The 25,531-nt window shown below is 40.8% G+C and overlaps 2 protein-coding genes across 10 annotated transcripts in view; both read left to right on the forward strand.

Moving 5' to 3' along the window:
• CUBN (cubilin) overlaps positions 1 to 3,253 on the forward strand; it is a gene marked incomplete at its 5' end in the record, with an annotated part of 139,034 nt that extends 135,781 nt beyond the window's left edge. Inside the window, 3 exons of the mRNA XM_079301094.1 lie at positions 445 to 610; positions 2,338 to 2,573; positions 2,947 to 3,253. Of these exons, the coding sequence (XP_079157220.1) occupies positions 445 to 610; positions 2,338 to 2,573; positions 2,947 to 3,054 (510 nt within the window). The 3' untranslated portion in view covers positions 3,055 to 3,253. The remainder of the gene's footprint in view (positions 1 to 444; positions 611 to 2,337; positions 2,574 to 2,946) is intronic.
• A 5,964-nt stretch (positions 3,254 to 9,217) lies between these two features.
• Positions 9,218 to 25,531, forward strand: part of RSU1 (Ras suppressor protein 1) — a 91,860-nt gene continuing 75,546 nt past the window's right edge. For all 9 annotated transcript variants that reach the window (XM_079302432.1, XM_079302431.1, XM_079302430.1 and 6 more), the window contains exons 1-3: positions 9,218 to 9,318; positions 9,607 to 9,718; positions 16,446 to 16,496. In XM_079302432.1, the coding sequence (XP_079158558.1) occupies positions 9,610 to 9,718; positions 16,446 to 16,496 (160 nt within the window). In that variant the 5' untranslated portion in view covers positions 9,218 to 9,318; positions 9,607 to 9,609. The remainder of the gene's footprint in view (positions 9,319 to 9,606; positions 9,719 to 16,445; positions 16,497 to 25,531) is intronic.

A 25,531-nucleotide genomic window follows, 5' to 3' on the forward strand; every position in this document is an offset into this window, starting at 1 on the left:
TCCGATTAAATCTGGGCTATGTAATGTGATCTGTATCTTAATGTGACTGGGGAAAAGAGCAGTCTGCAGGGTAAAGAATTAATCTTTTCATCTGGAATATTAACATTTCTTATAAAAAACAAAACATGGGCTTGAATTGCATAAGAACACCTTAGCTACTAGTCAAATATTTTTTTTCAGTCAGGAGATAAACACATTATAACATTTAGCTGTCTGTTTCTGATGATACTTGTACTATGCAATTACTTATAAAACTCATCCCAGTTAACAATCTCTTTTTCCTTCTACATAAGAATATGTGGTAAGAAAAATAGCAGTATTAAAATAGAAGTTATAGTATGCACGCAAATTACATTTGTGCTGTGTTTGTATCCATGCAGAGGTGTACTGGTGTATAACTGCATAGAAATTTAATGTTGACAGTATTTTTTGTGTTCCCTGAAGGTCAGAAATGGGAGTGATGTACAATCACCACTACTTGGCAGGTTCTGTGGAAACACTGTGCCCAGTCCCATCTTCCCCCAAAACCACGTTGTCTACCTTCGTTTCAAGAGCGATTTTTCAGCGGTTCATGATGGATATGAAATTACTTGGACTTCATCATCAACTGGTAAGGCTGTAGCTACAAAATAATGCTATATAGAAAGAAAATGCAGCAATGTGGAATCCAGCTCTTTTTGGATCCTTCCTCATCACCACTTTAGACCTTCTCTGGCATCCACAGTTCACCCTATTCAGTCACCAGAGAGAGGCAGTTGTTCCTCAAAACCACTGGGGCAAGATTCATTTTACATGATGGAAGCAATTCCCTCTCCTAATACTGACTGTAGAAACCTTAAATGGTGTAGTCCACTTAAGATGAAAATCTCCTTCATTCAGAGAGAGGCTGTGAAATATCAGGGACATCTACTTTGGGATCCACAGAGTGGTGGTGACTCATCTTGCTCCAGTAGTCCAGTTGTGATATGCCCAAGGAGCTAAGCATAGCTTAGCTTGAAGAGGACAGGAAGTTGCCCCAAGAAAATAAACTACCTGTAATGCTGTGTAGTGACCATATCATGGAAACATTCATGAATGGCTTATGAAATGGCAGTGAACAGCTGAGAAACAGTTTCTTCATGACACTGAGTTACTAGAGGTAGTAAAGTTCATGGCCAGATGAGAAGTACTGCAGAATAACCATACAGGACTGAGTGACCCTGTGGTGGAAAGGCAGAGAAAGCTCAGTGTAGGAAAGTGTAAATAAAGACTATGATCAAAAAAAAGACAATCCTAACATTACTTATGGGCACTGAGTTGACTTTCAGTTGTCAACAAGGTCTCAGGGGCAAAATAGTTTAATGAAAACAAAAGTTCACTAAGCCAAATAGATTTGCATAATGATAGAAATTGTTGGGAAAGAATAAAAAATAATAGAAATCCATAGTTCACACACAGATTGAATGATGTGCACAGTTCTGGTCTCTTCCTCATATAAAAAATCAGGATTAACAAAAGGCTCAATATTAAAAGTGACTTCTGTATGAGGTATGCTGAGACTTTTTAATCTGGTTAAGAAACTACTAAAGTCTATAAAATTGAGTGATATTGAATGATAAATAGTGATCAACTTTCTTTTACTTTTCCCATAGAAGAACTAGCACCTATCATACAAAGCCAGAAGCTCATAAGTTCATAACAAACTAGACAAACCAGTTCTTGATACAATATGCAGTTAAACTCTGGAGCTCCTTTCCACAGCATGCTACAAATTTACATGGATTCAAGGGCTACCCACACAAGTTCACCTGATAAACATTATTAAATAAAAAAGTGCCATCTCTGGGTTATGACCTGCACATTCTTACTCAATAAACTCAAATTTGTCCTAGGTCATCTGCTCCTGCCCCCTGAAGATTAAATTTTTATATAAATGGACTTTGATTTACTCCATTTGCCTAATTTCTCTGAGTTGTTCTCTGTATTTTTCTATCCCATGACGAATCACTACTTTTCATGCCAAAGAACAGTCACAGCCAATTCATCTCCAGTTGAGTTGCTGGGAACTGAACTAACAAAGGCACAGACTTAAAACTTCAGTTCCTCTTTCAAAGAATTTTGGGGGGGGTTGTTAGCTTTTCATATTCAGTGATGGTCTAATGCCTGTTGCATATTTGTAGGCTGCTGAAGCCAGAGCCTCAGTTTTATCTTTTATTAGTGCTCTTAGCCACGTTAGCTGTCCCAGCTCACAGTCTCTCTGGTTTTCAGTGCTATTACTGATGCTGTACTAATGTACTACATCATGTAGTTCATCTTGTGAAACAGCCTTCCAGGCCAATTAACAGTGTCTGCTTCCAGGGTGCGGCGGAACGTTGTACGGCACCAGTGGCTCCTTTGCCAGTCCCAGCTACCCAGCGACCTACCACAACAACACCCACTGCCAGTGGGCCATCACCGCGCCCCAGGGGCGGATTGTCACACTGAACTTTGATTTCATCAGCATCGATGACCCCGGGGACTGCAGCAGCAACTATCTGATCCTCTACGATGGGCCAGATGCCAGCCATCCCCCTGTGGGGCCCTACTGTGGAATGGTACGTACTGCCTTCCTCTGTGACCCCACAAGTGGTGAAAAGGAGTTTTTGCTGTTTCATGTACAAGTCCATTTCCCTAATTCTGGCATGAATTCCACACAGATGAGTGGAAGTGAAGGCATAAGGCGTGTGTGGTGCCTTAGAAGCCTTCCAGCTCAGATCATACAGTGACATCTAGTGGGAGGCATCAAACAAGTTTGCTGCATACTTGGTTCTATTTCAAATATTTGCAATATCCTGAGGGAGAAATGCAGCAACAGTAACTAGAACACTATCAATCCATGAGCCAATTTGTGCCTCAGTTTTAACTCTCTGACTGTCTCTTCTCTTGATGCTCTGTAAAGCTTTTCGTTTTTCTTGTCTTTCATTTTAGGACACAAACATCGTTCCATTTACTGCTACGTCTCATCAAGTCTATATAAAATTTCATGCTGAATATGTGACTTTACCATCAGGATTCCATTTAAGCTGGACAAGCTAAAACACTGCTTATATTACCATTCCTTGCTATACTGAAAAGACTTTAAATGATAAAGGAGGTTTGAAGTCAAGGGATGATAATTGCAACTGAAGTATGGCCTTTTAAAAGTTACTGTAAATGTAGCTGTTAGGAATTTGGAATTGTGTCAAAAAAGCCATTGATCTCCCATTGTGCTGAAAATAAACTGTTACCTACTCAACTGGGAAAATGAGGTTTTGCTACATATTTTTTATATTCTTCTACATAAGGACCTAAGACATGAAGCCATCTTTAATTTGTTCCCTAGAGTTATGTGGTTTTGCCCCAAGCATCTCTGAAAACATCAGCTTAAGTTTTATACAAATTACTTAAAATCAGGAATTGCTAAAAAATGTTCTCTGTTCTATTACTGCTTACACATATAACTGTGCTGAAGAACTCTCAGTAGTAGTGTGCACTGGGTATAAGAATGAATCACTACTGGAGAATTCACTTTTTGTTTAACACAGCAAGAACATGATTTGGTTCTAAATCTTAACCAGATTAAGAAGAAATGTCAGGATCAGAGCCCTATGTTTAATATATACAGTTATCTGTGGTTATACTTATTGAGTTATATTTTCAAGCTTCAAAGTCTCTTTTACAACTGAATATAAAAAACTTCTGAGACTTTCAGTAACTATGTTACTCTTCTAGTCAACTTGTAGGCAGTTTCCTAAACATTTATGAAACAGATATAACTTCAGAATAGGGCAGACAAAAAATATCCCTTCCCCAGGCTAACACATCATACATAAAAAATGTTGTTGACAGGGTATACAGAGGACCCTGATTCCCACCATGAAGCATTTTTTATCACAATCCAGAACAAATGACCAATTCATTTCCTGAATATCAGCTGTGATGGACAGGCAAGAGAAATTTGCACTGCAGAAAAAGAACAGGGGCCTTATCAGAACTCTCACAACTATTGCAATGAGTCACTCACAGTGAAAGCAATTCCTTAATGTGATTATTGAAGTAATTAATTATGAAAGGATATTAAAGTATAGGTGGCAGTTTTAACAAAATCTAGGAAGTCTTTGAAGATTTCCCAGTGAATGCCAAAAAAGTCATCATTCCACAAACATAGAAAATTTTATAGCAGCTGAGTAGATATTCTGATTAAGATAAAATGTAGAAAAAGCAAAGCAGACAAAAAGGGCAAACTATAAAATATGACCCAAAATCCTCTGCTGGTAAGTTAGAAAAAAGGAAACCTATGAAGTCCCACTGGCCAACAGAATGAGATGTAAGCCAGCATTTTATAACTGTCCAAGGCCTAAGAAAAACAGCCTATGTAGGTGTAGGTATCCTGCTAACATGCCTAAGTATAACATGGAAAAATCAGAAATATCTGTATTTGGATGAAACTGGGAGGCACCTCGGTCCTACTGAGCTGCTAGCAAAACAGGAAGTTTCTCTAATAAGGGAAGACATAAAAGACCACATAATCAAATATTTTCAGATTAGTAGTCCAGAAAACTTTTGCTGAGAGTCCACTCAAACTGATGCTGTACTTGCAGTCAAAGGATGATGCATTCTTTGTCCATATTGTTTATTAAAACTCCCTGCAGGGGTTTACTGCAATCAGTAAAGAAACACCTGAACTGTCTGAAGATAAAGCCAGAAAATAAATTCTAAAGACAGCAATGTGTAAGAAGCTCCAAGTACATTCAGGTATGGATGGAGTGGTTTGCCTGCAGAGATAAGGAGCCTGTGGAACGCTGCATCACAGGCTTTATGAATGTCCATTGTGGCTCTGACCTTCCTGTGAATCACCATGGATTTGGTGTAGTTGGTGCACCACATTTGCAGTTGGCAGAGAATCTCCTCAAGATCTGGATGCTGTCATTTGCTGCTAGGTGGCTGGACATGGACATGGTTTTAGACAAGAATGAGCTTGTCGAGAATGTTGCCATTTTCTGCATTTCACCAGCGCAGAGCACTGCTCAGCTGGAAAGCCACACATGAAAGGGAAGGTTTATGTCCCTCCAGATAGCTCCTTGCCACTGCAGGCAGCGTTGTGTGTATGTCCATTGCTCTGTGGTATGTTCCTGCTAAAAGTGGATCATCAGGAGATGAGTTCTCAGGTTAAACATTGGCCTTTTTGCAGGTGTGACAGAGCATAAGCTGACAAACAGAAACCTCTAGATGGCTTTAATGGATGAAGGTCACTTTTCAAGGCTGTCAGCATCAGGTCACACAGTTTAAGGACACCAAGTTGCACAAGGACATGGCAGTCCCTGAGCTCTCCTGCTGACCTAGGGATTGATACAGAGACCTGCTCTGGTGACCTGACACAGGCCTGAGGCCATTCTGGTAACACAACCTTTGCCCTTAAGATCTCGAGGGGAGCTCCAGCTGAACTGGTGAGTTTGCTGAAATCTATACTTCAGAAAGACTGCTTTCACAAAGAGAAAATGCATGTTTCACTGTAGAGCAATTAAATGCTTTTGGACTTTTTAATATAATAAATACTTGCTGTTGGCAGATCTGTCACATCATCAAATTTTATAAAACCACTGAAATTTTTTGAGAATCTGTGCTCATGAAGACTGTTGAATGAAGCTGCTGGTACAAGGTTGAATTGATCCAGCCCAACTGACTCTCGCCAAAAATAGTCAAAGTCTAAAATTAAATTATCAAACCCATTCTTTAAAAAAACGAAGGAACAAAGTAACCCACTGCTGTCCTCTAACATTTTATATGAGAAGCCAAAACAAAAATACCAACTGCAGAAGTATTAAAGTGGAGGTTCTTAGAGGAGAGAGCTGATGCTAAGCCATGTTTCTGTCTTGGAAGGTAAGGAGCAATTTTTAAACACTTGCTTTAAAATGAACACACAGCAAACACAAACAAGCAGGACCAATCAGATAATCTGTAAACAATTATTCCATGAAACTTCTATGTGCTTTTTGCAGTGTACAATTCAAAAGACAAAATCTGTATTTAATAAGAAATATAGCTTCATCTCACAATACTGCTTTTATGTCTGTGCAGATTGCTATTTTTATAATGTCATTGTTGTGAATGCTGCATGTCTGTATTGTAATAACTGCATGACTACAACCTCCCTCTGTCAATGACAAAGCAGATAATGAATGTGCAGGTTTTCAATTTCTAGAGCCTGCATGTTTTTATTTTACATGAAAATCTTCTTCTGTATGTTACTATAGAGGTTCATTCTTATACAAAAGTAATTTTATGAGGCAGTAATATATGAACAGTAAGCCCTCTGAAGACTAGGATTTGAAGAATAAGCACTAAAATGCTTGTAACAATGGTTTTAATTGCCCTTTCCATGTGGCAGGACTGTTCTTTTTAAATGAGAAATAATTACCACAAAAAGCTATTCTTATGATTATAGTTACTAGAAGTAAAGGAGATAGAAGACACAGGTCTAAAATGCTATAAATCATAGGGCTGCTTAATTTAAAAGAGTAGCTAATTTTAGTTAAATTTACAAAGCAATTTTGACTGAAAAACAGTTTTCAATTGGTTCATTAAGCCAAGGAGGAGGTGTGTCAATTTCCCATAAAAACACAGGGTATGTGTCCTAGGCACCAGAATTAACGTATTTGGTGTAATTATTTTTGTCAACTGCTGAACTAAAACTGCAGAATTATTCTGCAATCCTAATTAAAACAAAATGCAATAAAAAAATCATGAGATTGACTATATTGTTCCCAGTACAAAACAACTGGATTACTAACAAATGAATGTTTAAATATTTATTAAATGATAATAAAGATAGAGGCCAAATTCTAGGAGTTTGTTTTTGCAACAAACAATAGGAAAAATAAATATTGCATGCCAGTTATCACACTTAGTGAGTGTAATGTTGATGGATGAATTTGTAGTAGCAGTTCCCAGCAATACACAGCTGCTTTTGCTGGGGCATGTTGCTGTTGCATCATTTTGATGACACACTATCCCTGCATTAATACTGCTCATTATCATAGCTGTTCTTGGAAAGGGAAAACAGGGATAAAAATAGAATAATAATGTAAAACATCATTTCCTTGGTTAGTAGAAGTACCTAGAACAGCAAAAGCAAGGAAGGCATCAGAACTACTCATTCCCTTGCTGATCCCCAGCACAGTGAGAGGAACCAGCAGGAGGCAGGTCCAGCCATGAGTGCCCAGGCAGAGCAGGCTGGGAGCATCACTGCAGGGGCAGCTTCTGCCTCCTCTGACCTCCACAGGGGAAACTGCAGCTCTGCCACACAGTCATGGCCATACATTTACCCCAGTCACCTGCTTTAGCCTGCAGTCCTGAGGACAGAAGGCGTACACCAGCCTCTGCAACAAATTCAGGCATCTGCTCTCTGCATTTAAGAGAAGTGATGGATTTAGAACAAATTCTGACAGATAGCAGAGATATTTTATAGTTGTTTCATAAGCAAAAAATCAGTAGCTGAAAGGTACAGAAGACCTAAATTGGAAAGGCCTCTTCTGTGAGCTCAAGCACTGCAATTGTGGGGAGGGCTCTACTGGCTGGTCCCTAGGAACAGGCTGGCCAGCTTCTAGCTGGGGTATAGAGGGAGCTAAGGGTATCTGGGGCCAAAGGATTTTGGAATGACTGCATGTACTGGGGAGAGGAGGGGGATAAGAGAGGGGAGACTGGGTGACTGCAGTGACATAGACCCTCTGCAGGAAATGGCTCTTCTTGACTGCTGAAGGGACAATCTGAAAACTCAGTTTTCATGATCAAGGACCTTCGGATAGAAAAGCTTGTGTATCTTCCTTCCTACTCCTTCTCAGACAATTGGTACTCAGTGCTTGATGAGGCACTGAGAAACTTTAAAAGGAAGGATTGACAGCAACTCCCCTGTGCCAAACCCAATGCCAATAACCATGACTGGGGTATGGATTTGTGCTCAAAAGGCTTGCTCAAGCAGAACCCAAAGAAGGTCACACAAAGGTGGGAATGATAGATGAATTCTTTACACAACAATAGGTTAATGAAGTTAGGTAGATGGCAAAAAATCCCCATAATCCTGATGAAAGGGAGTAATGACAATATGTTTATTAAGTGGGGAGTAATTAAATACTTCTATAGTAGGGGTAGAATGTGGATATCTAGGTCACATGCAATGTTTTGACCATTGCATAAATGGGGCAGAGAGAAGCCCAGTGAGCTCTGCATCAGCCATGCAGAATGTTTTGTGAGTGACTTGTCAGAGTCATGTGTGTAGCTAGCTGGAATAAGGAAGCAGGACCATACTTATAGACAATTAATCTGCCTGAGCCTTTGTTACTAAATGACACTTAATTCCCCATGAAATAAGAACAGACGTGTTAGCAGTTAGGTCTTTGGGACAACTGACTGGTGTCAGTAATGGCATTTTCTTGGACAGGAAAGGGATCCAGTTTCTACAGCCAAAACAAAACCTGTACATCATTGTCAATTACATCTGAGTGACAGTGGGTTCAGCTGAGAAATCCAGCTAAAAGGAAGACACCCTTCCAGTAGTATCTTCTAAGAAAGACCTGAAAGCAGACAGTAACTTCAGGAAATGCTCAAGGTAGGAAACTACAATTAGGAATAAACATGCTGCAGTTCTGCAGTCCACTATTAAATCCTTACATTCCTAAAAAAGGAAAAGTTGAAGTTGCGCCTCCAGGAAATTTTATATTTGCTGCCTTAGGCAAATGTTCATCATATTGGTTTCTGTGGATACCATTTTTCAGCTACTAAGTAACACCATGGAGTACCTATGCAAAATTCAAAGCTGCGGTTCTCAATAGGTAGCCTGGCCTTATACATTTAGTCATTAATTGCTCTGAACTTCCATGTCTGTTGAGTGACAGCAGACAACTAACTCCTATGAAAGAGGCTACATGCTACCATAACTACACCGTGGGCAGCAAGGCTGTAACTCCAGTTACACCAGTTACAGGTGCTCGGAACACGGACCCAGCCTTGTGACTGGTTCTGCTGCTAGAGCCGACTGGAAAATCCACGAAGGCATCCGAAGAAATGGAAACCGCTGGTTAAACGCACAGGGGTTTTCGGTGTGGGTTATCTTGGCAATTATGTATTTTGTCTCAGCCGCCTTTCCAAAGCCCGGAGCGCTCCGGCACTCCCGGCCCGGCCCCTCAGGGGGTCAGTGTGGGCGGGGCTGCGCCTGCGCGCGGGGGACGGGATCCGCCGGGTCCGCCCGCCGTGGGATCCGCCCGCCGTGGGATCCGCCCGCCGTGTCCCGCTGCTTCCCGCCGGGTCCCGCCGTGTCCCCGCGCGGTGAGTGCCCTCGGGCCGGGCCCGTCCGTCCGTCCGGGGCGGGAGTGCGGCCGGCATCCCGGGCGGTGCTCCGCCGGCGTGGGCGGGCGCGGCGGACGGGACGGGACGGGATGGGATGGGGCGGGATGGGGTCCCCCAGCGGCGCCGGGCTCGGGGGTTCTCTGCCCGCAGACGCGGCGGGGACGGGGCTGGGGCTGTCCCGGGGCCGTTCCGGCGCTGTCCCGGCTGGAGCCCTCGGCAGGTTTCCCCTGCCGCCCGGTTCACGGTGTCCATTTCTGCCCCGCCCAGACCATGTCCAAGTCCCTGAAGAAGATCGTGGAGGAGAGCAGGGAGAAGAACCAGCCCGAGGTGGACATGTGCGACCGCGGCATCTCCAGCATGCTGGACGTGCCCGGCCTGTGTAGGTACCGGCGGCGGCGGGCGGGCACGGCGCGGAAACTTCCTTATTAGTCCCGGGCGAGCGGGGGCCGGGCCTGGGCGCGGGGTTCCGCCCCGACCCGCTCCGGCTGCGGCGATGGGGCCGCCCGAGGCTCTTCGGGCATGGGGGCTTGGGGAGAGACCCTGAGAGGGCTGAGCGAAGCGCCCGGCACCAGGCTGCCGGCAGCACCGCCAGGAGCCGTGCGTATGGCCAGGGGAGCCCGCACCGGGGCTCAGCCTTCCCTGCTGCTGGCATTCCGGCACTTGGCTGATGGGGAGACTTTCCCTCTTCTCCGTCCTGTGCTGAAACAAAAGCACCAGCCAAGTTGCATCTCCACTGTTTTTTTTAAGAGTTGGGTTGACATCAGCTTGCAACTACACTCGACTCATCTCTAAAGGAGAGGAGTAATACTGCATCACACATACAGCAGCATCATGCTTTGGATATTATAGGAGTGCACATGCTTCCTGAACCATGACAGGGTGCTGCTGTTGGTATGGTGCATTTGCTGTAGTTAAATTTACAGTAAATACCCATACCAATAACAACCTGCTGTTACAGTTCTGGAGAACACATAAATGAAGAGCAAGTTAGGAACCTGCACCTTGTTAAAGTGCACATGATGTTGTGGCATAGTCAGTACTGAGGGAGTTAAAGTTGTGACTGTTTGTAGTGTACCACAGGCAGAAAGTTTTAAAATGCATAATGCATTGACGGAAAAAAAAGTAAAATCTTGACCAACCAATGTGCTTAAAACTCTTGACTATATAGTTTACTATGTTTGTTAAACTTGAGAGCAGACAGGAGCAAATGTACCTAACTTCTCACAAGATAGATATGAGTTCAGGGAAAGGTATGGCTCACTACCAACTTGCCATTATCTGTAGAGTTTGGAGCATATCAGGGTGTCTTCAATCACATCAGTAGAAGATGAAGTCTTAAGTACAGTTTTGCAGAACTAGATTCTGTACTTAAGTCTTAGTTCTGTACTTACTCTTTTCCTGCTTCTGGGTGGTGCATGGGGCTTTGGGAAGATGGTGCTGTATGGACCATATGTGTGAACTCACATCAAATAGAAAGCTGCACTGCATTTCTATAGGATGAGCAGTTATTTGAGACAAAGTAGTGTGTATCTCAAATTACAGATCAATTTTGAGAACTGTACTTTTATCTGTCAGATATATAGGGCAGAAACAGAGTACTATTGCTTTTTTTAAGTAAACTTGGTCCTTGCTGTCAACACTAGACACATAATTAACCACCTCTGATTTTTGAAGCATGGAAAAAGGATAATTTTGAAGCACGTTGATAATCCTAAAATAAAAGCTTTTCTTGCACAAAGACTTTGGGGTTTGTATTCAGGCAGGGCATGGAACCAGAGTGGGACACTGTGATCCCCAGATGCTCCCTGATACCAGGTTGCTAATTAAGCATCTGAAATGTCTTTGGCAGGGAGCTCACTACATGAAGTGTAGACTGATGGTACCCTAGTTAGACTTCATCAGAGGAGTCTCTGTGCAGATGCTCTTGGTGCACATTGTGTGACTTGATCTAGCATGGAGATTTGGGGCCTTCAATTTGAGGTGAAAGTTGGGGGAAGGGGGAAATGACTGGTTTCTGTTAGATTAATTTCTTTTTCAGTTATTATGTTCACTGACAGAACACGTGCATTGTTTTGGGTTTGGGTTGGTTTTTTTTCCATGGAGGTATTTGCCTTCTGAAGAAGGAATATCTTTCACCAAATAAAAAGTAATGAATAGGTATTACTTCTGAATTTTTAGTAGTGGCTTGTGGAAGTATTAAATTGTTTTCAAACCCCTGTCATCTGACTCCAAATTTTCTAATGCAGATTGAATGTTTCGGTTTTCTCTGGCTCTCAGAACTGGCATGCAAGCTAAAGGAAACTGACCTGGTACCTTTCCTCCTCTGTGTGTTGCATACCTTTCCAGAGTGGTGTTAAAGCTTACAGTTTCAGCTATTTTTTATTTTTTCCTTCCATTAAGTAAAGATCTCTGTTAAAAGCAGTTATCACTTTTCATGCCCAGTGACCCTTCTTGCACAGCGTTTCATCTTTAGGGAGGGCCACTAGTAGATGTTGAGAGTTAAGCTAAGTTTAGATAATGATTGGAAGGACCATCTTTGAGTTTTGTAGGTTGGAGGTGTGCCTGAGTTACTGTGTTCAGTAACCCCGATCAGAATTTTGTCTCATGTAATTTAGTGATTGTGAGAGCCCCTACCTGAGGTGCCAATACCCCTTAGAGGTAAACTGCTCCCTGTAGTCCTTACTCTTCAAGGAAAGGACCAAGCCTTGTCTCACTGCATGGCTGAGTACTTGCTGTGGAGTGGTTAATGAGCTCGTGTTTAACCTTCCTTAACTTAATTCATGGAGGGTTAATACAGGCACAAGGATTTGGAAGAGGTGTACCATGTAACATCAGTTCAGTGTGCCAGTCCTTTTCCTTAGGTGTTGCCCTGTTCTTGTCACAAGTGTTAAAAAAAAACCAAAACACAGAAAGTAAGTTATAGAGAAAACTGCTGTTATGTGGAGGCAAAAAGGAGCAAAGGGGAATATGCCCTGTCTTGGATTCAGTTTTCTTCTGGCTTCTCTTTTCAGTCAAGTTAATGGCTTGCTGTGGTACAGGGCAGTCACTCATACTTTCTTTTGCATTGTCTTCCATCCCCTTTAGTAGCTGTGGGAGAGACAAAGCAGACAAAACTTGCCTGTCAAAAAGCAGTGTCCCTTTCCAATTAAGGATGAAAAACTTTGACTGGAAGGAGATTGACAAGCTATCTTAGACCTGTAAGCTTGGCAACGTTTGCATCTCTTCCCACTTTCATGTTTAGCTAAGAAAGAGTATGGTTACCAGCTTATATATAACATGGTGTTCAGATTCACAAAAAAAGGTTAAGTAGTCCATGAAGCACTTCTAACTCAGGAGTTCATTAATGTCACTAGAAGTATAGAGTTCTATTTTTGGAATAGTCCTTGAATCCAGACACTTCCATTTTTTTGCCTAATGACTTCAAGTACAAACTAGAATTGTGTTACAGATCTTCAGAGCATCTGAATTTTTGATGCTTTTGGAACTATCATATGAGAACCCTTTTTCAGACATGTTCTGTAGAAAACAGATTTCATTTGAGAGAAAAAATATGCCTTGATGTAAGTGTTCTGGGCTTTAGCTTGTCATGCAAGTACCATATGAAAGAGTTTTAAGTGTTAAAGACTTTTTTTATTATTCCAGCATATGATAAAGCAACAGTTACACCATTTGTGTGCACATCTCTACTATAGTTGTGCATCCTCCATACATAAATAGTGTAAAAAATGTCCCATAGAAGTGTTCTATTGTATAGGTTTTTGCCTTCATATTGTGAAGTAAATAGATGATATTTGTTTATAAAGCACCCACTATGGACAGGTAGTGGTAGAGATCATTCATAGACATCCTGTAGGCTGAACAAGCAGGTCCAGCAAGAAGGGAGTGATGTGCCCTTTCCCTAGCATAGCAAAGGATAGGGCATTTACTGTTAGGACTTTGAACAGCCATCAACAACTGTGGGTTTGTTCTTAAAGTATGGACCAGTCTCATTTATGTGTCTTTTAAGCTGTTGATATGGAGAAGCTACAAGTAAAGGAATTATTTTGCCCAAATAACTTGCGACATCTGCTCTGCTGTCAGGGAAGGAATATTGGATGCAGTCCTATTTATGTGTTAATTTGTTCTCATTATCATTCCATCTGTAAGCTATTCGTATTTTACATAAAGTACATACTTGTGTGGTAAGAATTAACATGACTAGAATTATTTATCAGAAAGTTAGTGTTGGTAAAATAGTTCATCCCTAAAATAACAAAAGCACACAAGATGGAGAGGCAGGCTGCATATAACAATACTGTAATGCTCATCCTGCATTAACTTCCTCCAGTGGGACAGGCAGTGTCTTATCTTGTCTCAGCAAAGTCACTGGGGCCTTCCTGTTTTGTGGGTGTGGGTTTTGTTGCTAATTTATTCTACTTTGGTTTGGTTATTTTGTCACGTTGGTTGTCTGGGGTTTGGCTGTTTTGGGTTTGTTTTGTTTTGTTTTTTGATGGGGAAGGCTTTTATTTGTTTTATATTTTCCATAATAATTAGGTTGAGTATAGTCATCCAGATATTTTATGTAAAGCTGGCTTGCAGTCATGGTGTCAGTATATGAAGAGATTTGGCAGTAGGGCCAGAATGGAAGAACCTAAATGTTCTTCCCTTGATTCACTCTTTTTTGAAGTGATAGTGGGACTGGGACCATAATGAGAATTTGTGATTACTGTGCAAGCAAATTGCTTTGGCAATAGGTATTACCCTGAACCTCAGACTTCTGTGTGAATATCTGGTGCATTCATGAAATCACAGTAACTTATTGCCTGTGTGTTAATGACTATAATGTTACCAAAGCAGTGTCCAGAAGCTCCTGCAATGGCTTCACAGGGAGGTTACAGCAATTTCCCATGGGAATCTCAGTGCCCTTCCACTCTCAGGAGAATGGTACTCAGGCTGATTCATCTGTTGTATGTTATGCTCACCTGGACTGTGTACATCCTAATCAAAATTGCCCCACCAGATCCCCTTTAGCCTTTCAGGTGTCTTCCTTGCCAGACTTCTTAGTTTAGTTGTCCTACAGAATGGCTTTATGTGTAGGATGAGGTAAATCTCAGTCAGATGTTCCCACAACACAGTCCTTTTCACAGGAGCAGGCATGTAGCAGCATAAGGAAAACATGTAATTCCCAGGGGCTGATTGTTTGACACAGGTCAGTTTAGTGTAAGTGAGCAAATTTCCCTCTGTGTAAGGAATGAGCAAGTACCACTCTCTTATCTTGGCTCCCTTTCTTAAAATGCTTCTAAACTTGCCTCTGAACTGGTAGTAGCTTTGGACCTTTCAAGACTGAAAAATCTCTTCCTCTTGATATGTCTAAAATGCTGCTGGAAGCAGTCCAGAGCACAGACACCTAAACCTTTGCTCTTTTCAAAACACTATTTGAGTGCAGCCTTTCTTGTTCCTTTGGGGCATGTCAGCCTGCTGTTGCTGGTCAAAGATGCCATGGGACTTTTTGTCATGCATCAGGATTGACTGAGATAGTGGAGTTTCAGACAAAGTGTCTAGGCTTCAGTCAAATTTGGACAGTAAAATACAGATTTAAATGTCTTTGGTCTAGGGATTTTGGCCTTGAAATTTTTAACCTGGATTTTGTTCTGTTCTGTACAGATGTAAGAGAAGAAGCCTTTCTGAACATAGTCTCAGTTGAAATGACAAAAAAGGAGAGGGTGTCGTGAGAATAATGCTTCCAACCTTGTGTTGCTAAAGGCCAGTGGTGCATATGACTTGATGCTGTAGTCAAAAGGTGTACCTTGAAATATGCACAAAACTTAGGGCATTTTAATTCATCAGGAGTTCAGAAGACCAAAGTCAGCAGCCCCAAAGCTTCATTGCCTTTGAGTAAGCATCTGTGCTTCCTTTGTATAGATGCAATGACATTGTTTAACTTCTCTGCTTTAAAAGCAAAGTCATTTTATATGACTTTTTACAATGTCAAAAACAATAATGATTTTTTTTTCCTTTTTTTGAAAAAAGCCAAATTTTTTGTTGATGCTGTTGACTCTAGGTAAAGCCTCAGATCTCCAGAATGACTTGTTTCTGGAGTAAAATGCAGGGAGAAAAAAGGTTTTTTACTTGGGATTGATGATGTAAGTTTGATCTGGCTATGGTCTAGGTTCAGTTGCCTTGGACCTGAAGACATCAGACTAGAGGACTTTTAATCTCAGTGGTAGGGCTGCCCTCTTGGTGGTTTGTGTTCTTACTAGTCAGGCTTGAATATCAAGAGCCCATGAAATGTTGACTTTTACTGATTGTCACAGTTACTAAAATAGCTAAACCAAGAGAAACAAATGTATAAAGCATACTTAGGCATTTGTTCAGAAGCTTGTGACTGTCTGCAGAATCTTCTCTCATTTTGCTGTGTAAACTGCATTCTGTATTTACCTTTATGGATAAGCACTCAGTCGTGTTAAATGGTTGTTTATGGTTTGGATACCAATGTGCCTTTTGTGTTTCAAAGATTGAGCTCTTTGTGGAGGTTGCTGCTCTCGTCTGCCCTTCAGAGATGATTTTCCTACAGTTCTCTTACAGACTTTCTATAGGCTTCTTTCCCTGTCCTCTTGTTCTGCATAGAGAGGGGGTGCAGGCAGTATTTTGAGTGCTCAAATTTTGGCAGAAATTCAGGGTGGATGCACTGATTCTTTTCTCCTCCCTGCCTTTCCTTCCTTCACAACCTGCAATTGAACAGGGAACTGTGGTGATGTTTTGGTTTTTTTTTTTAACACTGAACTTTCTGATCTGATGGTGCCTTTGAGTGACTTCTTTCATTCTGCTAACAGATTATATTTGCTTGTGTCGTGAGCTTTTTCAAGGATTAGCAGAAGCAGGTTGCTGTATCAGTGAGTAAAACTCTCCATGTTGTATTTGATGCAGTAGCAGAAATGTGAAGTAAAAGGGCAGAGGAGTAGGTGGATGTGTCCTTTAGTCTTGAGCTTCTCACATTTATTTGTGACAGGACACATGAATCAAGTTACTGGAATGGAAAGAATAACTTTCCTATGTTTTTTTTCAGCTGAAATAGATACAACTCTCAGTTGCCATGTTCATTAACTTCTTTCTCTCTTCATTTGCAGTTACGCTGTCTCACATCACACAGCTGGTTCTGAGTCACAACAAGCTTACAAGTAAGTATGTTCCTGGATTGAAAAGCTGGCACTGCTAGTTTGATACAGAGTGCAGTGACACTATTAGAGTAGTGCTTCTTGGTTAGTGCTTCACTAGAAGTAAAGAGATTGAGGGTATGACCACATTTTCAACACACCTTTCCAGCTTCAATACAGACTTGCAATGTACTGGAAGATCTGTAATTCTCAGTCTTGTGACCAGTTCAGCCAGAAATCCATTTCCTACCATGGCTCTGAAGTCCTTATGTTAAGGTGAAGACTTTTGAACTGTATCAGAAACAACACAGTTTGCATTTTAGTGTGTGGCTAATGAATTTGATTGAAGCAAAGCAAATTGCAACTCCACTGCATGACACCAATAACCAAACATATATGAGCAAGGCCAGCTGAATGTAAGCATCAGGCATGGAAGTCAAGTAGCCTATTTCTGCCCAAAGGTTGCCTCTTGGTCATACATCACCTTCAGGTTGTGGATCCTGCTTTCCACAGTAAAGTAGCTGCTAAGTGAGGTGCTGGTAAATATCATGTCAAGAACAACATAAATATGAGACTTAACTTGGTGGAGTGAGGTATCAGATTGACTTCTGCAAGGCAAAAGTTTTTGTGGGTTTGGGGTTTTTAGTTAGTTTGTTTGTTTTTGTGTTTTATCTACAGTGTCTTGTGGAAACATTCCTGCTTCTTGGTTGTTGAAATTCAAGCAGTGAATTTTGTCTCACCTGTTTCTGTGCATCTTCTGAAGAGAAGTGTTGGTCTTGTTGATGTTCTTGTTTTTTGTCTGCTTGCCACATGTGGCAGTGGATTTCTCTCTAAACCAGTCCTCTTTTGGCAAGATGAAAGGGGGAGGGGAATGGCACCAATAAAGTGGTGTGTATTGACAAGAGGTGTATTAGGATGTAGGGTCTTTAGGGTGTATCCAAGGAAATCTTTACAAATTGAGATGGGCCTTAAGAAGCACAAATGAATAAAACTCAACCTATTGAACTCTATACTACTTGCTGAATGAGCTGTAAGGTAGTATGTGTTATTTAAAATGTGAATTCATGCACAAGTGTTACTAGAGTCTCTGAGCATTTGCAGAGGATTAAGCATGAGTAAAATAAAAATATCCCTAGATTTTAGTGCATAAGCACTTCTCTGAATGCAGTTTATTCAGTACTAATGTGTAGCTTAAAAGGTTTTTAGTAGTAGATAGATACAATTATGGGCACTTTGTGACTGGCTGTGAGAACTGTGAATTAGTTATTCAGGATCCCTCTTTTGATAGTGTAGTGCCCTCTAGACTGCCATCTTGCTATTTGCTTTTATTCCATTGTACTTTTCAAGGAAATCTCAATTTAATTGCAAATGTGACCAACTGTTTTCATCATCTGGCATGTAAGTGATGACTAATGGATAAAGTAATGGGCCAGTTAAGGGAGGGAAAATCCAAAGTACATCACTGTTAAACATGCAGCTCCATCCATGAAGGGCATGAAGTTACAAATAGCTTGAAGCTGAGAGAATGTTTTGAGAAAGATTATGGTAAATTATCTTTGGGCATATTGCCATTGAGCATCTGTTATCAGTCATTGGTGGGGCCACCCAGCTAGTGACTTTTGTGTGTTTCCTCAGGTACTGCAAGGTACTGTCTCAACTTGAGCTCCTGAAAGTTAGGCAGTTAATTGTACTCAGCCACTGCAGCTTTCTCTGCAGCCTTTGGAGGGCTGCAGGCACCTTGAGATAGCAGTTCATTCTGCACACCTCTAGTTCTTGTGACCAGACACCTCACCCAAGGTTGGGTACCTTAGTGTTGACTAAGCAAGGCTTCTCTCTGGTGATGATTATTTACTCTGGTATCTCTGTTTGAATGGCTGCTTACCTGGCACAAGGATGAAATGTGTTGGAAATGCTATTTTTTAAAAATTTCACTGTTCCTTGTCTGAGATTTGTAAAATTCCTAAATTTTTGAAATCTGACACTTTCAGACTGCCACTGAATCAGCTCTTCCACCTGGTCAAATGTTAACATAGCTAAAGGATGATCTCAGCTGAACACTCATCTGGCTGGCAGGTAGCAGGTATCTGCCTTGCTCTGAGGAAGAGAGAGGCTGGAGCTCCTGCATGGACACTTGAATCATGGTAAACTTGGCTGCATGTGCTTCAGCGTGAGCTCCACACTGAAGAGCTGAGTAACTAACCTATGTCCTAGCTGAGTCTTAGCTGCAGATTTGACTGGGGGAGGAAAGATACAGTAATCACAAGTGTCCAAGAAGGATGTGTTCAGGTTGATTTTAACTATTCAGGAAAAATACAGAGTGTACTGTTAAAAGTGCTTAAAGCAGTTTTAGTTTACAGAATACCAGTTTAAAGATTGCTGTGACTACAAGTTTGTGTTACTTTACATTAAATCTCAGCCTTCAGTTAACTGCTTTCTCATAAAGTAGCCATCAGATCAGCAGGCTGCAAGTACATGTCTTGTCTCAGCCAAGGGATCCTGTCAGCCTTTCTAATTGCTCTGTTTGGGTTTCTTTCATGGGAAGGTAAGAGCGCTGTTAACTCTTCTTTCACAAATGAATGTGGACACTTAAATAGACAGCACACATTTTTAAAAGGCTAAATTTCAAGTTCATATTCTCATATTTGACACTGTTGACCTAATCTTTTAAGCTGTGTAATTAATTGTCTTAGCAGATTGTTCTTAAAATGACTAGGAAGCTGATGGCAGTGACACTTGACATGCTGCACTAAGGTCATATTAGCATCTTCTACTAGTTTTCTGCCCATTTAAATGAGTGTTCTGCGAGCTTTTTTTTTGGTGTTTAGAGTAAATATGTCTATCTGAAAGAATAAATAAATGTAAAAAGTGGATATGCATATTTTTATGTAGACATACTTTGTACTTTTGCCAGAAAACTACTGAGACTAAAGTTTCAGCAGCAGCTATAAGGACTGCTCTATTAAATCCATCATACTGCTCAGAATACTTCTGTATCATGGATTTTTTATTAGTATTTCTAGTGTGCAATTTGCACTTCATTTATGTGTCTAAATCATTCATTATCAGAAGTACTCAAGTCCACATTGATTTTTTGGAGGATATTAAGCTGAATTTTTTTCAGCTATTTGGTGGTTTACTAATGGAGGAGGCTTCAGCTGGCTTTTTCTGCTCTAGGTGACTTCTGAAACAGTTGAGTCTGTTCTTTGCTGCTTGGTGAGAGCTTCTTGTGCTTCAAAACTGTAACTCTCAGGAAAGCTAAATAGCTGTGATTCTGCAGTCTTGTTGATGCAGGTGCTGCATAAGTGACAAAGCTAGGAGAATTCCTTTGTAGGGTCTCTGACAATCCAATAGAAAGCAGAAGGAGAAACTGAATATTTGTGTTTTTTCTTAGCATAATGTAGACATAGGGGCCAGTGTGTCTATATGTTGTACTGGGAGTTTTTTACTCCATCACTTAGTGATTTTAAAGCCTTCTATCCAATATACAGCTGAGAAGCAAAATTCAAGACAGTCTTAGCCTGTATAGGTTGTCTGATCGTGACCCAGATGTCTTTTGAACCCATTGGCTACCATCAAAATAAATGCAATAGAAGTCCTAAAAAATGTTTTTTGAATTGGTGCAAATGAGTGGCTGAACCATAGATATCTGCCCTTCACTGTGGTGGATTAATTTGGGTAGATGTGACCAAGTTGTTTTTTTTCTATGTCACTTGATTCTCTCTGAGGGACGTACAGAAAACATTCACCTCCTGCTCAATAGGATCATTTATGGGAGATGAATAGTGGTAGGGAATTAGGGTAGCTGTGTTAGGGGACAGAGAGGGAGTTTGAGCCACAGGACATACTATTGCAGAAACCACATTTGATAGTTTGGTCAGCCAGAAATACTGTTTCTGCATCATCTGTGAAACAGTAGTAATTTTTATGGGTGTTTGTGCTTCAGTTTTGTGTATTTTTAGGGCTGCTCCACTCAAGTTTGGGTGAACCTAACTGAAAGTCTGCAGCAGTCTTGGCCACTTGCTCATCTGGTGCCTCTGTGCAGGATGAAAGTGACCTTCAGGTGCTGCTGTAGATCCTTTTGTTCTGCAGGGCCAGCTGCTATGATTCCTCTGACATTGCTGCTCTGTGGTTCATGCTGGGGTAGCAGTGCCAGTCATGTGTTAAGGAATTTGTCATTAAAGTTCTTGAAATCAAACTTAGAGCTTCTTTGTTCAGAGCCCTTTAGCTAGAGTTCATGCTTCAGTAATGGTTCTGGGGAATAGGGAATTGCAGAATACTGAGATTCTGGGGAGCCTGGGTCAGGAGGAGGAAAGAAATATCACCAGGCTTGTCTGGTTTTAATCTGGGTCTTGCCCCATCATTTCAAGCAAAACAAGGTGGAGCTCTGGGAGACAGTGTAAAATAGATCATCTGAGTCAGGGTGAGGATTTTTTCTGAGCTGATTGTAGGGTTTGTCTACCACGTCTTGAGGGCTCGTGGAGTTTGGGGATTTATTTATTTACTTTATTTGTAAATTGACCAACAAATGGCTACCTTTGACTGGAAAAAAGTACCTTTGCAGGCTGAAGTCAGCAGGTAGGTTAGATTTCACCTTTTGTGCCCCTTGTGCCTCTAGATTTGTAAGTGAGCAAGAACTGGAGTAGAACTAGCAACAGTAAAAACTCATTTTCATAAAGAATACTGATAGGGCATAAAAATGTGGCTTATGCCTTGTCTGCTTTTTCCTGGCAGAGCAGCTTTTGTCTACTATTTTGCCATAAATTGTGAAGGGTTGCTGAACCTTTTGGACTTCAGATAGGTCAGCTAACTCAAGGTATTCTCCAGCCACTTACACATACACAGAATTTCACATCCTGGTATAGGATGAGAAATCCTTACTTGGTATGCTGATGAAGTTTTGACAATTAAAATCCATGTACTATATTGTGAACAGGAAGTATGTTTGAAGAGGTTTCGGCTGCTCAGTTTGTCTGTTATCCCTCCCAGAAGGGCACAGAGGGGAAGACGTGACTGGAAAGCAGGCTGGAATATTAAAGGTTACTTCAGCATTGACAGCAGGTGTGAGTGCTGGTTGTCATCAATATGTGTGGAACTATTATGCAGCCAACCTGTTTTATTTTCCCTTATTTTGGGATGTGCAGTAAGCCTTTGACTTGTAACTACTATGACAATTATTTGCGTTACCTGCCAGTGGTAGTTAATGAACGTTGCGGTCATTTGAAGAAATCAATTCAAATCAATTTGTATCGGTGTCTGCTCGTACCGGGAGTGCTCCTGACGCTGGTGGAATTACCAGTACTCTGTGCTTTGTCCAGTAGAGGTCACTGTTCGAGTACATTTAGCTTTTATTTTCCCCTGGGAAGACGCTTGTGTTCCTGGTAGCTATTCATCCCGCCTGGTAGGTGATGGTGGACAGCAACTTTGTTTTTGCTGTTCTCAGTCTCCTTAACCTCAGGTGATCCTGTGCTCACTGGTTTCACGTATTCTTGTGCTGCCTGTAAATGATCTCAGAAATCTCCTGCTATTCCTAGCTCACTCCTGATGATTTTTGTATCCTTTTGTTCTCGTGCTCTGATTCCTTATCCAGTACTATCAAATGATTAAATGATGAGAGATCAGGAACAACTATTTTTTCCTCAAACCTCTTCTGTGTTACCTGATGTCGTGTTCTCTGTCCTCCTCTATCATTCTTCTGATCTGCTGTCCTGTACTGTTCTGTGATCTTTCCACTGCTTCTCCCTTGATTCTCATGTAATCCTTTACTCATCTGTGGTCCCTTCGTTTTTGTGGGGTGATCCATTAGTTTTTTGCTGCTGGTTCCCATTTCCAGACCTGAATTTTGTTTGAGTTCACTTTGTGCTTGTGTTAGAATAGCTGTGTCTCATTGATCATTGTTCTTTTGACAGCCATGTGGTCACCCTTTATCATCACTGTACATTTTGCCTTCTTTCAGCAGAGCAGTTCAAAACTTTTTTTTCCTGCTCCTATGACTTACTGCTTCTTTGCTCTGCCATCTCCTAAATTGTTTTTCTCTCTGTGTGTGACCACACAGAAGCTTGTCCCTTTGTTGCTGTTAACCCTCTTGTCTGTGTCCTTGATCTTTTTTAGCATGCTACTAAAATCTCTTGGTTTAATTTTTTATATTAAGATCTCTCCTTTCTGGGTCACCTTTCTGGCTGTAGTCTATACCTGGATGTATTGGAGGTAGTCCAGGGACAGCAACACTGCATCTGCCTGTCCTGAATTTTCCTTCCCAGTCTAGCTGCTTTGTCTTCTCCAGTCTGCTGAAATGTGTGATGGTGTCTCCCACTGATATTGTCTGACACTTTGCATCTTGCCTGGTATCAGGTTATTTATATAACAAATTTGCTGACTTCTTGAAGGAACTAGATGACCGTGTACCCTTTACTCTTTGTTGCTTCTTGTATTCTCCTCTACTATGCTTCTGCCTCTACTTCCTTCTGGTAAGTCATTCCATGCTGTTGTCCTGACATGATGTACCCCAAAATGGGGCAGGTAATGTCTGCAAGGTGAGACTAGGGCTGTGTCCAAAGCATGGGACTTGTGCCCAGCAGTGTCTGTCAGCTGTGTGTGGGAGAGATGCTTTAAGCCAACTGTAAGCCTGCTTTTTTTTTTTTTTTTTTTTTTTTTTTTTTTTTTTTTTTTTTTTTTTGTATGTTTGGATTTTTTGATATGTTTTGATTTCATTCTTTGGTATGTTTTGATTTGGTTGTACTTCCTATTTGTGATGCAAGGAACTCTAATGGGAAATACCTTTATGGATGCAGTACACAGGAGGATATGAAAAGAAGGAAAAAGGAGATCCTTGTACATATGCCTTACTAAATTTGTGGCATCTGGATTTTAGTCAAATGTTTAGATTAAATACCTTGCTAACTTTTTCTTCCTGAAAAAAACCCCAAACCTTTGGTTCTGAGAAAATACAGATGGTAGAGCATTTTAATTTTAAATAGAGATAATATCAACTTTCCTTCTAAGAAGCTTTGGAGGAATGAAACAGAATAATGTGTGAAAGAGTTTTGTGCTGTAATGGTATAAGGATATATGCAGAAAGTACCCACTTGCATAAATAAAGTTGTTAGAGTTTGTGCTGTGTGGCACCAAAGTCAGTTTTCCACCATAAGTAAAGTCACCTTACTGCAAACAACACTGGACACAAATCACTTGTCTTGAATGTAATTCTTCAGAAACTTTTGTTCTTTTACTAAAAGACACCTGAAAACATATAAACTCCTTTTTTAAAATCCCCATATTTTCTGACATATTACTACAAAATTCTTGTGTCTTCACTTATTTCCTAGTGGCTTACATTTTTTTATGGAAGCTCCATATAAATGATCATTTTCCATGTTTTTATTCAGGTTGCGATGGAAACTTATTGCAAATCCTCTTGCCACATACCGACTATTTTGCAGTTGGCATTTTCAAAGGAAGTGAACATTGCAAAAATGAACTCACCTCATTAAAGACATTGATTTTGTATTACAGAATTTACTGTCTAACAAGACAAGTAGATTTTTTTGGCTTCCCTTATGGAAGGACTGAGAAAAGAAGGTAGATTCAGTGTAGATTGAGGGGAAACTGGATTTAGTTTCGTGTACTTGGTTTTGTACTCTATTTTCTATGAATTCTTTTTGTTCCTTTAGTAGTCAGGTGTGTTGAAGTGGATAATGACACACCATTTCCCCTCGGTCCGCTCACTGTCTGGCCTCTTAACTTCTTCCATTCATGTCATATGGCATAACCTTTGAGGGGAAATAATTCCCTGATCTTGATGTGATGATGGGCAATGTGGTAACTGGTTGCTCATCTCAAAGTAATATCTCCTGCAGCTGGAAATGAGATGTACAGTCAGCTGAAGCCTGGGGTAAGCTAACGTTGAAGCACAGGGAGGATCTGTACCATACAGACTTAAGGAGGTGGCTTTAAGTACTGGGTATGGGGAGTCTAAACTAGGAGGCAGCTTAATTCATTCCCAGTTCTGAGAACTGGAACAGGAAAAGCATGTGCTGACTTTGCTTTTGAACAGTGAGCTTTTTTAGAGCAGCCTTTTCTGAGAGTGTGTTTGGAGGACAGGCTGGTGTCCCCACTAAGCAGTGTCAGCACAGCAGTCTGCAATGCTGTATAGGGGAAAGACTCAGTTAAGTTGCAGTGGGAAACAGTCCTGGGTGCATTTCTAAAAACATTTTGGTCATGTAAAAAGTTTAAACTTCAAATACTGGCTAATAAGGCAGACTGAAATAATGAAAAATTTTTTAGACACACTGAAAGCAGAATTTTGTAAAAAAGCACTGCTAGACGCACAGTAGATCTAGGACACTTCTGAGTAAGAGGCTGAAGTGATCTTCCCCTTTGAGGGTAATCTGTAGTAATTGTTCAAGGGCTATTGTGCAGGACATCTTTGGTTAGTCCCTTTTGTAAACTGCAGAAAACATGTTAAATAGACTGAAGTAACTAAAATATTAAGGAAGGGAAAGGTGAATGTAATGAACTTCAGATGGGTTAATTTATCTAAAGCCAGCAGCTGTGCAGTAGTGTGAAACTGTGAAAAGATACAGGTCAAACATCTGAAAAAGAGTCACTGGCATTTGGTGTTACTGTTTGCATTTGGTGGAAGCCTAATATTAAATCTAAATACTATTAATTAAAGTTCTTTTGTCCTGCAGAAGTTATTGTTTCTTTTAAGCATCTGCTGTTGAAGTATAAACACACAGAGATAATCTGATCTGTAACAAGGGTATGCAGCCAGTGTTCTTCAACTTCTTGCAAGGTGTACCTCATGGTTTTGGGTTGTTTTTTTCTCCTGTCTTAAATATAAGACAGCAAGTGTCTTGGCTGAGCTGTGCACTTCTCATAAAGCAGTTACTGAACATGAAGATGCTGTGGTTGACTACAGTAATTCAAAAAGCTAATACTTGTTCTCTTCAAAAATATTTGCAGAAGTGAAGGCCGTGTTTATATATACATTTACATATATATATATATATATATATATATGTATCTTTATTCACACCATTCCTTAATGCTGCTAAAAAGCA

The sequence above is a fragment of the Erithacus rubecula genome (assembly GCF_903797595.1).
Source record: "Erithacus rubecula genome assembly, chromosome: 3".
Classification (NCBI taxonomy): Eukaryota; Metazoa; Chordata; class Aves; order Passeriformes; family Muscicapidae; genus Erithacus; species Erithacus rubecula.